At 36.8% G+C, this 12533-nt stretch overlaps 1 protein-coding gene across 2 annotated transcripts in view; it reads left to right on the top strand.

Moving 5' to 3' along the window:
• The first annotated feature begins 248 nt into the window (after nt 1-248).
• The window catches only part of LOC139136557 (basement membrane-specific heparan sulfate proteoglycan core protein-like), a 176993-nt gene continuing 164708 nt past the window's right edge, over nt 249-12533 (top strand). Inside the window, exon 1 of one of the 2 annotated variants that reach the window (XM_070704289.1) lies at nt 249-648. In XM_070704289.1, coding sequence (XP_070560390.1) covers nt 550-648 — 99 coding nt within the window. In that variant the 5' untranslated portion in view covers nt 249-549. The remainder of the gene's footprint in view (nt 649-12533) is intronic. The other variant, XM_070704290.1, reaches the window with a different exon arrangement.

The raw sequence follows: 12533 nt of genomic DNA, 5'->3' as shown, positions 1-12533 counted from the left end.
CTTTTGCTTCGACATGTTCCATGAAAGAAACGTCCCCCTCCGGAAAAATATGCTTGTGATCGCGTATTGCTGCATAAATGTTGGAAACTTGTTCCCTTTTGTATATTAAAAAGTTTTAGGTTGGCTGTATGTTAAACAACGACTGCCCGTTCTCATGCTGTGCATGCCGACGTTGGCTGCGGTAACATATCGCGTTGACACACGACAGGGAGTGGTGGCGTCAATTACAGCCGCACCATTCAAGACTTTCCGGTCACCACCAATTGACTCTGAGCAGACTGCATTGAGAACTATGGTTGTGTCAAGCCACTGACCCGGTGTATTTCCCATTCCCCGTTCAGTTTAGTCTCGCGCACAGGGTGAAAGCTTGCCACACAGAAGTTTCGTCCCAACTTTTTTCAAGTAAACAAGCTTTTCTACCAGTGGGTGAAGAGATCTTGACACCGAGGGTGAAGGAAGGACGTTGCATTCACACTCCGCGTTACCGCAGTGTGTGTGTTCAAGTGATCTGTATGTTTTGGCAGTAGACTTTCAGCACTTCAGCACAGCATGGCGACCCCAAGGAATTCCTCCTCATTTACGAGTTTGTTATGGACTAGCCTGCCGATAGTAATTGTGATATGTCGGTTTGCCGAAGCAGCCAAGTTGGTAAGTAAGTTATAACACGGAGGTAAAATAATCTATTCTGGTCATGATTTTGATGGTTATTCAAGGCAATTCATTCATCTGTCCGGCTAACATAAATTGTCAATTGGACAAGCTAGCAGCGCCGATTAAACATCACGTTTTGTATATACAGTGCACTGTGTGCACACACATACTCAAACATGCACGCAACTACGACCATTTTATGTATGAGGTGACTGAAGAGTGAAGGACTGTGCCGGTATCACTTCGTGCAATTACAGTGGTAAAGTCTATTTGAAATACAGCATTCCAATGAGAGCAGCCAGGGAATGATGGATCGCAGACATCTACCAGGCTCTCATACTACTTAACTCTAGTATACTTAATGTTCAGGGTTATGTTGGCACTCGCTTTGGCGTCGACGTACGCTTACATGTTACCATAGTTTCACACAAAGTGTCAATGATTGCCCTAGTTCCTCAAAAGATGTTAATTATGGTGATAGGCTAATTGAGAGCTGACCCCAGTCTCGCTGCTGCCCAATATTTTTGTTTGTTAGTGTAGCTTTGTTTTCATTCCAGTAGACGTTGCTTTTGTTTCGCTAGATGTCGTGAGTTTGTCTTACCATTCTGGTGTACACCTAACAGTGTTCATGCGTGAACCTCATCATGAGGAAAACATTTGGACAGAATGTGGAAGACATGCAACCCGCATCTCATTGACATTGTCTGCTACAGTTCTCTTCAAACCCGTATAGAGCATCCTGCCAGATACACACCCACCGGCCACCGCATTTATTGGCATTTCCCGCCGTTTAATATTCAGTGCTGTCAGATACAACCATGAATTTGCCATGAGAAATGATAGATAATTACCATGAAAATAATAATATTCTTCTTAAAACACTCCTACTTTTTTCCATCGAGCAGCTCTGAAGATATGCATTAACACCATTTTCATCTATTCAAGATATCAGAATTCCAAAAAAGACAATCATACACCTCAGAATTCAAAATATATTCTCAAGTACATTGAAAATCCCAGTACTTAGTCTGAAGACAAGAACTGGCACATTGCCAGCTATTGAAAAAACTGATTTGAGAACCATGACTTTTAGTATCATTTTTACAGGAAGCCCAATAAATTTGTTTATAGTCCAGGAAAACAACCATTCAATGCAGTTCAGTTGTTAAGAATATTGCTATTTACTTGAATACTATTCTCATCCCTAGGGATTTATCTTTTGAGAAATGACAGAGACTTGACTGGTGTTTGATACCTTACCAGTTTGACGATAATCTGACCAACTCAGACATTTATTACAAGTGTCTTGGTTTGTGTCAGACTTCAGCACCCACTTGTACACAGAGGTCAGTCTGGGTCATTTCACAGACCAAGTCATATCAAATCTTTCATAAAAACAATACATGTTTTTTCTCAGTGGATAAGAACCCGAGTTTGGTATAGTGGACTACATTGATAAAACACTGTATCAATATTCCAGTTAACAGTCGTGAAACATTACTGCAGGAGACTTAGACTAACCACACAGCATTGTAGAATAAATACTATAGTATTTAATGACACTTTGATTTGCATGAGTAAAGAGTGTCATGAAAAGCCTGAATTAAGCTGAGATAGTAATTGTTGAATTGTCTTCATTGCACTACACAATTTGAATAGACTAAGCTGTAAGCCAATCTTTTGGTCTTTGTTTTCTCTCAAGGGAGCTAAATTCACCTGTGCAGATGCATCAGTTGTTGAGTGAATCCAATACTCTTTGTCCTCAATCCATGGTCTGCACACCCTGGCCCTCAATCCATGGTCTGCACACCCTGGCCCTCAACTCCTATGTTTACTTCTCTGACACACCACCCATATCTAACAGTGTTTGTAATATTCAATGAAAAGAGAGAATGCACTTGATTTTGGTTTTACATCACAAAATATCACATCAAAGTATTGGATCATGAAGTCAGTGATCATATCACTTTTATCAGATATGACGGTGATTTCATAATGATATGTAGAAAGTCAATGAAAGCAGTGTTTCTGAATTATTTTAAAGTGATATTGAAATGTTTTGCTTGCATGATTCTGATTTTAAGTAATTTATAATTTCAACATAATTCAAGCTTCTGTAACTGTTATGACTCACTTTTTACAATTTCTTCAGGTATCTTTTGTTTCATGCATCAACTGCAGTTTCTTGGTTGACTTTGTACAGCAATTTGAAATATCCAATATTTAGTTTGTCATCACGGTGTGTCAGTGTACAACATGTATTACTATTGACAATGGAACTCTAAGTTTAGGCGTGTCATTTATTATCAGTACTATCAATACAGGATACATGGACAGTCAGTGTTGACAAGTTTAGTACTGGCAGTGGTTATTCCAACATGTTGTGGGCCATCAGCTTGAAAACTACTAGTATTGCTGAAACCGCCATCAAAAATCTGAAAAGTGTTGTCAAAAGTTACTTTTTCTAGACCTTTAAAAATACTTCTTGACATTGCAAAAGTCTCAAAGAGTATTAATTATTTGATCGGGAATATTGGTTAATACATTTTGATTGCCATTTTAAACATATATTGCTCTATTCAGATGTGTAAAATATTAAATAGAAAGCTTTATAACCAAGCCTGTTATCTTACAAGTTACAATGTGATATTGTAAGTGTCGCCATACTTGTGATATTTGCAAGTGAGCCATAGTTATTTATGCTATTTAAGTCTAGCATGCTGCAGTAGAGGTATGTTAGACAGGATATGGCATAGCCATAGTGCAAATACCATTGGTATGGCATTCACCAAGGCTTGCGATAATCACTCTCTGCCATTCAAAGCTATCACATCTACAAACAATAGTGAAGAATGGCAAGGTAGAGAACCAGTGACATTGAATTTGATCTTGTAAAAGCTCTGAAATGATAGGTACTGAAAGAGTGGATTGTAAAACCATTACATTATCATGAACTCATTGTACTTGATCAAGTGCACTGATAAGGTGATACATGTACTTGGTTGTAGACCATAAACAGTTGATATCTTGGCAAATTCATGTATATGGTTGTATTGTTGATAAGGATCACCATGCAGTGATAGCATGGGAATAATGTACACTGCAAATATTGCGACAGCTACAGAAGTATCTTGGATAAAATGTAAAATTATGATAATAGTTTATCATAATGTAAATGAGAACAAAGATCCTTTACCGAAAGTGGTGTATTTGGATATGATAGATTGAATGCTTTGATTAGTTACAAATTCCTTCACCATGTTTTATTACCTATTGTATAAACAAGTTAATAATTTTGCCTACAGTTGACACTGTTGTTGATTTTTTGCAAACATTCCCACTGCTAAAATGAATGATGGAAGTTCTATATATAACTTCTTGAAGTCTTTGTCTTTTCGTAGCAAGTTACACCCATACTTTTTTTCATTTAATTCCTGTTTTGGTTTCAAAATCTAGATTGATAATTATGTACTTGTATACTAGTTTTGTGGTCACTGCCATTGTTAATGACATGACTCACACTTCTACTGTCTCTGCTTGTTGTATTATGTCAGTAATAGTGCATTGACTAGGTGGTTGAACTTTTGAGAGAGACATTTATGCAGATCTTGGACTGTAAAACTTTATTATGGAGGGCTACATGTATACTCTCTGTATGTGTACGGATTGTGGTAAGTTAGCCATCAGACTACACACACAAATCTCATTGTTTTATTGTACATGTAGGTACATGTAGTTAAATGTGAAAACTCTGTTCAAGTGAAATGAAATTGTGCTGACAGATCTGTGCTAGGATATATTATATGTCAAGTTCTAAATGTAGGAACTTATATGGTCAAGTGTTTTGTAAACCATGCCCTTGGTGGATGTTTTACAGATTGTGAGGCAATACCCATGATGCATCATTGTTCATGTATCATGGGTTTTGTTTATATGTTTGGGGAATGTTTACACCACTGCAATGTCATGGTTGTCAAAATGAACAACTAAGTCTCTGTTATAGAATTACAACATATGCTACAGTATACATCTTGATCACATTCTGGTTTGAAGTTGGAAAAGTTAACTTAGATGTAGCTGTTGTGTAAAGGTCAATGTCAAATTAAAGTTAGTGTTCTTGGCTACAAGGTGACAATGTTTTCGGCTGTCAAATTCTCACACCAAGCAAAAACTTTTGACAGCAGACTGAAATATTGAAAAAATGAATTAACTCATTCATTATTCACAGAAAGAGATCAACTTGCTTAGGGTGCATGTGGGGGCTTGAGGTAATACTTGACAAATGAATTGATGTCATCTTTAAAACCTGTATCACCAAGATGCCTCCACAAGTACAATGAATTCTGTGTCAAAACAACTGAATTATGTCAAGAGTAATATTGACAGTTTTGTAATATTAGTTACCATAGATGAGCAATGAATGGAGGTGTTTGATAGTTTGAAATGAGGGTTTATAGAGTATGGTAACTGTGAACCAGGTTTACTGTCAATGACAATCCCTTGGTTTAATAATCCCTTAAGGTTTTATCTGACATTAACTTTCATGACGTTGCCTGGTTGTGAAAGTTTTAGAATTGTGTATGTCATTAGCAACCTGGCTATGGATATGTGGTTGCTAACTCGTTTAAAAGTTATGTAGAGACAATAATTCCAAGTATTTTGTCAATAGAGGTGTGTTTTCAATGGAATATTTCTGATGCCCTGTTCCTATGCCTTGTTCCTGTGTCAAACTATTGGTTGTAATACAGCTTGTATAAATTTCTGTAATGTTGGGTCTTAAGAATCTTAGTTTGGGCAGTCTGGAAATTTTCAGTTTGATCAGAGACTGGAATCAAACAGACTATAGGTCCAAAAAATTCACAAGAAAATTACTTGATTTTTTCAGATATTTACAGAAATCGAAATGAAATTAATAATTAGGATTAGTGCATCTATGAAAAAATTATCAAATTGTGTACTAGCTATGAAATAAATTTGCAATTCAGAAGCAGGCTATGATATTTGATTATTCAATGATTCTCTCTGTGTCTGCCATTTTTGCATAAAATAATTGCCATAGTATTGTAGTGTCTCTTTAGTGTGTTCGTCAAATTTTCAGAATGTTGGTAAGAGTAGAGCTTATGACACTGTCTGCAGTGTTATGTCAATCAGTGTCTATCACTTGAACATCATACAAATATGTTCACACAACATTGAATTGTTTTATCATTTAGGTGTATTGAAGCATGGCATATTCATAATGTACTGGAATTCTCCCTTTTATTTATAATCCATTAAATCATACTTTCTTCAGTACATCTAAAACTGTGCAGTTGTAACAAAATATGGTGTCATTGGTTGGACGATTGGAGCCATCCCTTGATTTAGTGTTACAGTCTACAAGTAAGTTTATTTTAGGGGATAAATTACAAGTTGACAATTCTCCTATACTGTGTGGAGGTCATTTTGTAACATTGTCCAAGCTTTCAAGCAAATCCAGTCGATGTACATGTCCAAATCCAGTAGATATACATGTCCAAATCCTTTGCTTGGTCTCAGTCTCAAAGAAATCAGCCTTAGCATAATAGATTTTAAACATATAATTTGGAATTTAAGAAAGGTTTGTATAGATGCTTTCCATCAGACAATTGAACAGTACTCGTGCCAACACTAAAACAAATTTCCTCTCAGCTTAACCAAAATGTTTGACTCAGAAAACAGCATGGTATTTTTACCTTGTAACATCCATTGTCAACTTTGTCTTTGATTTTTTCGATAAAATGTTATATATCAGAAATGAGAAATATGCCCTGGTAGCCATCAATTGTACTCTTTTCATCAACAGACAAACTGTCACTATGGAAACTATGCACTCATTTTAACATCAATGGCTGAGTACTCTGACCTTGTTAACTGAAATCCAACTTGAGTTTTGTGATCAAATTTTGTTGTAGTGTCTTTCCTAACTTTTAAATCATCTCAGAAATTACCTTGTGTTTCTTGGTTTTAGCAATATCCATAATTCTATCCCATCCCTACGTATGGCCAATCCTTTGTTATATATGTGTAAATATATCCTTTACACAGCTACAGATGTGTACTTTTTGACCCACATGACTTAAAAAATTGAGTTATCTTCGTCCAAGCTCAGTGTAATTGTTATGTATTGTCGTTATTTTCAATCTATATCACCATTTGGAAGATGACATACATAGATACATGTAGCCAGGTTAGTCTCCAACCAGCTCTCAGGAGTTCAACAGATTTTACAGTTCTTTCTAAAAATTTTAAGCCTGGTAGAACATTGTGTATGCTATACCCCTCAGCAAATTCTCTAAATTATTTCACAGATTGTGAGCTTCATGCAATTAAATCAGCAAAATGACTGTAAATCTGTAAAGCAATAATTCACAGGTAAAGATCCCAGCTGGTAAACTGCATTCATCAGCTTTGTTTAAAGCATTTATGTAGAGCATTGGTTGAATAAAATAGTATCAGCCTATGGGCAATCAAAGAGTAGATACAGCATACGTGACATGATCAGTGGATGGGGCAATCAAAGAGTAGATACAGCATATGCGACATGATCCGTGGATGGGACAATCAAAGAGTAGAGACAGCATATGCGACATGATCAGTGGATGGGGGATCAAAGAGTAGAGACAGCATATGTGACATGATCAGTGGATGGGACAATCAAAGAGTAGATACAGCATACGTGACATGATCAGTGGATGGGACAATCAAAGAGTAGAGACAGCATATGCGACATGATCAGTGGATGGGACAATCAAAGAGTAGAGACAGCATATGTGACATGATCAGTGGATGGACAATCAAAGAGTAGAGACAGCATATGCGACATGATCAGTGGATGGGGCAATCAAAGAGTAGATACAGCATACGTGACATGATCAGTGGATGGGACAATCAAAGAGTAGAGACAGCATATGTGACATGATCAGTGGATGGACAATCAAAGAGTAGAGACAGCATATGCGACATGATCAGTGGATGGGGAATCAAAGAGTAGAGACAGCATATGCAACATGATCAGTGGATGGGACAATCAAAGAGTAGAGACAGCATATGCGACATGATCAGTGGATGGGGGATCAAAGAGTAGAGACAGCATATGTGACATGATCAGTGGATGGGACAATCAAAGAGTAGATACAGCATATGTGACATGATCAGTGGATGGGGCAATCAAAGAGTAGAGACAGCATATGCGACATGATCAGTGGATGGGGAATCAAAGAGTACAGACAGCATATGCGACATGATCAGTGGATGGGACAATCAAAGAGTAGATACAGCATATGCGACATGATCAGTGGATGGGGAATCAAAGAGTAGATACAGCATATGTGACATGATCAGTGGATGGGACAATCAAAGAGTAGAGACAGCATATGTGACATGATCAGTGGATGGGGCAATCAAAGAGTAGAGACAGCATATGCGACATGATCAGTGGATATGGGGCAATCAAAGAGTAGAGACAGTATATGCGACATGATCAGTGGATGGGGCAATCAAAGAATATATACAGCATATGCGACATGATCCGTGGATGGGGCAATCAAAGAATATATACAGCATATGCGACATGATCAGTGGATGGGGCAATCAAAGAGCAGAGACAGAATATGTGACATGATCAGTGGATGGGGCAATCAAAGAGTAGAGACAGCATATGTGACATGATCGGTGGATGGGGCAATCAAAGAGTAGATACAGCATATGGGACATGATCAGTGGATGGGCAATCAATGAGTAGAGACAGCATATGTGACATGATCAGCGGATGGGGCAATCAAAGAATATATACAGCATATGCGACATGATCAGTGGATGGGGCAATCAAAGAATATATACAGCATATGTGACATGATCAGTGGATGGGGCAATCAAAGAGTAGAGACAGCATATGTGACATGATCAGTGGATGGGGCAATCAAAGATTAGAGACAGCATATGTGACATGATCAGTGGATGGGGCAATCAAAGAGTAGAGACAGCATATGTGACATGATCAGTGGATGGGGCAATCAAAGAGTAGATACAGTATATAAACTGATCATTTTTCCACGAAAACCGATGTATTTTTTTCTGAAACAAAACAAGCATTGCCACTTCAGAGTAACTCATAAACTATGTTTACACTCTACATAAACTAAGCAATACCATGGTGTATTTATTTATTATTTATTGGTTGTTATGTTTAATATGAGAAAATTTAACCATGGTTCGATTTAAAATTTTCATTGCTCCATTATACAATGTAGATGTTTATTTACAAGCAAGCAAAAAGTGATATTGTAATTATGATTAAAATTGAGGCAGTGTTGATGGGTATAGTGACTGCAAACTAAGAAGCTTTCACTGGTGTACAGTGGAGAGATGCAGAATGGCAGTGAGACGCCATTGTTGATCTTTAACAAATGCTGCAGATCTGATTTACTTTCATTTGAAATTTATACGACAAAGTAGTTGTTTGTTGAATGAATTCATCAATACAAAGGTCTTTGTCAGATGTTTAACTGTGAGAGTACATCATGTCTGTTAGGGTTGAAATAGCGCAAGTGTTTGGCAGCTTGGTATGTTGAGTATTTACACGGCTGCTTGTTGATCTTTATTGGCAACAGATGTAGGAAGACCCAGTACACATGGCATCCAACATTAGCAGGCCTTGTTTCATTATTTTTACAAGTTTGAGTTTGTTGTACTTATCAAAGTGAATATGTCAGTGCACAATGTATGTTTGTTGGTTTGTACTGTGTTTTTCTCGTCTCACCAGACAACAGTGTGCATTTACAGATGGACAAAAGACGAAATATAATTCATTTCAAGAAATGCCATTATCGAAATGCTCACACTGTAATTTTACTTCAAGTTCTGTGAAGTTAGTCTTGTTTTAAACTGAACATCAATGACCGGTAGGAGCTAAAGCATGAAGTTTATCAACATTTCAAAAAATATGAACTTGAGCCAGTGTAATGTATCTTCCCATGATGCCATGTGAAATTACTACTCCTATCTCTATCATAGGTTAATCTAGCTACAGTGTCATGTTTTAAAGTTGAATAAAAGCTTCACAGTTGAGCTATGCATGCATGTGATTTTAGGTCAAGTATGAAGTAGATAGTTGAGTAGATGTGATATTCTTGTGTTATGTTATTCATAGAAACAGCACAACTCTTGGAATATCTATATTTTGATATATCCATATATAGATGTTGGTAGCTAGAGACAACCTTCTTACTCCTGACATTGACAATTCACTGGACAAACTTTTGTTGAGTGATTGGCACATGGTGATAGAAAGATATTGGATATTGTGTTGTTGGTGTATGTTTGTGTGGTCTGTGTTACTTACTAACATGTATCAATGATTAAGAAGGTCAACCTGGCTGGTTAGACTTGCATTCCTAAAAAGCCAAATAACGTCAGTAATCTGTGTTTGGTAATCTTTTGAAAGTTGGGAATGCTATGAAAATTGAGACGCATGGCACGGGTTGAAAATTGAATCAATATTGGATGGCTATGTAGAGAGTGTCTAAGCCTGCCTGTTCACAGTAGTTCCAGCTGTACCCTGTCAAAGGAACATCAATGAAATCTTTCTAACTTGATAGGATAATAAACTTCTAAAGTATCCTCAGTAAGTTTTTGTTTGTATGTGTTTCATGTGTTTCAAAGTTATTGTCTGAAAGGGCTAAGTCAACACCGAAGTAACTATTGCTGAGTGCTTGAACAACACCATGACAGTAGATTGGACATCTGTTCCAATCTAATTCTTCATTCACAAATAACAATTTAATGTTATATTGAGAAAATGTTCAACAGGACAGCTTTTCCAAACACAGAGGTCACTTTTTAAAGGACCTGTAGATGTAGTTGAAAAGAACTCTTGATGATTTTTCCACTGTTTTTGTTAGCTCACATTTGGTTTTACCAATGTGAGTTTATCGTATAGGCTGAAGTCGATGGCGTCTGTATGTATGTGTGTATGTATGTATGTATGTATGTATGTACGTACAGTATGTCCGTCAACATCAAAAACACGCAAACCGCTGCACGTTTCAGCTTGGTATTTGGTGTGTGGATGCATCCTGGGCTATAGATGGGATTTTGTTCAAATGAAATCTGCATTTCCAAAATTATGCAAATGAGCTTACAAAATGTGAAAATGGTTAAGAATTAATAACTGAAGAACCGCTTTTTTGATTGCTTTGAAAATTTGTGTGCAAGTACCTTAGGTCAACCTTATACAGTTTTATGAATATTGTGAAGATATCTTGAATTTTGTATTTTTGCTGAATTTTTTTGTGATTTTTCTCATTTTCAGTAAAAATTCTTCTTCTTTGAAACTGCCGGCCCAATCGCTTTCAAATTTGGGTTGTCTCTTTGCAAGGGTGTTACTCTTCTAATTTGTTGAAATTATGACAAAATTGGGAAAATTACTATTTTTGTGCAATTTTGTCATTTTTGGTCAAAAAATCTTAGACAGTGTTTCCTTTTTAAAACCCCTGGACAGAGAGCTTCCATATTTCGTACACAGACGTACAGAGATGACAATAGTTAGATATGTGGAAATTGTCCTGAAATATAAAAAATTGTATTTTTAAGACAATATTGTCATTTTTGGTCAAGAAAACTTTATCTCAACATTACTTGTTTGATAGCTTTGTAATTTGGTATAAAGTCCCTTGTTTGATAGCTTTGTAATTTGGTATAAAGTCCTGAAAGATGCTATTAGATAAATTTTCTGCTCAAAGTGTTGGGAAACCCAAAATTTGTATATTTTAGGTACTTTTCTCAGTTTGTGACCTTAAATGACCTATACTAACCCAGGATATGTTGTGAGACAATTTTGAAGGCTGTGAACATAATTTTGTCATATTTGATACCAATTTGTAGGAAAATTTGATCCAGAAAACAAAGCTGAGGTGATTTTTTTCATTTTGGACCAATTTTTGCAACTTTCATATGTAAGACATACAAAAACTGATGAGAAATTTGGATCCAGGATAATTTCAGATGTTGTAATCACCACCCACAGTGGAAGGCATTTCACTATCTGTAACTAACTTAAGTGCTGTTTACATTAGAATGATAACACTCATGGCATTAATTAAAAATCTCCAAGGTTGTAAATGTACTTCCTGTCATTTGGTCTTATGTAATACCAAGGGGTGGAACATTTGATATGCAGGAGGGGGTAGGGTTTAGAAGATCAATGATGTAGCATTACTTTTTTACCAGATCCCTTGTGCATTTTTTGCCCACTCCCACCTTTTCTTTTTATCAAGCCTTCTCTGTTTTTTGTTGTTGACATTTGCTTATGTATTTAGGATCTGCTTCTCCCCTTGCTATAGAAGTTGATATGCATGTTCCTAAAGATGACCTCCAGTACCTAAGTTGGAGACCTTATTTGCTTTTGTCATTCTTGTTTTTCCTGGTTTAAATATTTCTCGAATGAACCAATTCAAACCGAATGTGAGCACATAGTGTCCTTGACGGTATTTTTTTCAGTTGAATTCTAAGCCGGACCAGCATACACTTGTCAAATCATGGTCATTCCACAAAATGAAGTTTCAACAGGCTAAGTTGACAAACTATAATACAGTTTATTATACATCTACCATCGAGAACAATAGAATTTTGCGTGCACTAAAAAAGTCGTACGGAACGCCCATTCCATAGCGAACGGTTTCCAGGCACCCCATCCCCTACGCCTGTATCTGCGCGTTCACTGATGAACGATTTCAAGGGACTCATTGAATGAGTGCCAGAACATATCTCGCGCGCGCTCTGTACCGTACGTATGTGTGTAGTGCACACTCCAAAACTTGCAGAAGCGCGTCCGAGACAGCGTTCCACACTGGCGTGATAAAATC

Source organism: Ptychodera flava, chromosome 7 (assembly GCF_041260155.1).
Source record: "Ptychodera flava strain L36383 chromosome 7, AS_Pfla_20210202, whole genome shotgun sequence".
Taxonomy (NCBI): Eukaryota; Metazoa; Hemichordata; class Enteropneusta; family Ptychoderidae; genus Ptychodera; species Ptychodera flava.
The sequence above is the reverse complement of the archived record's forward strand: the minus strand, read 5'-3'. Positions and strand labels throughout refer to the sequence as shown.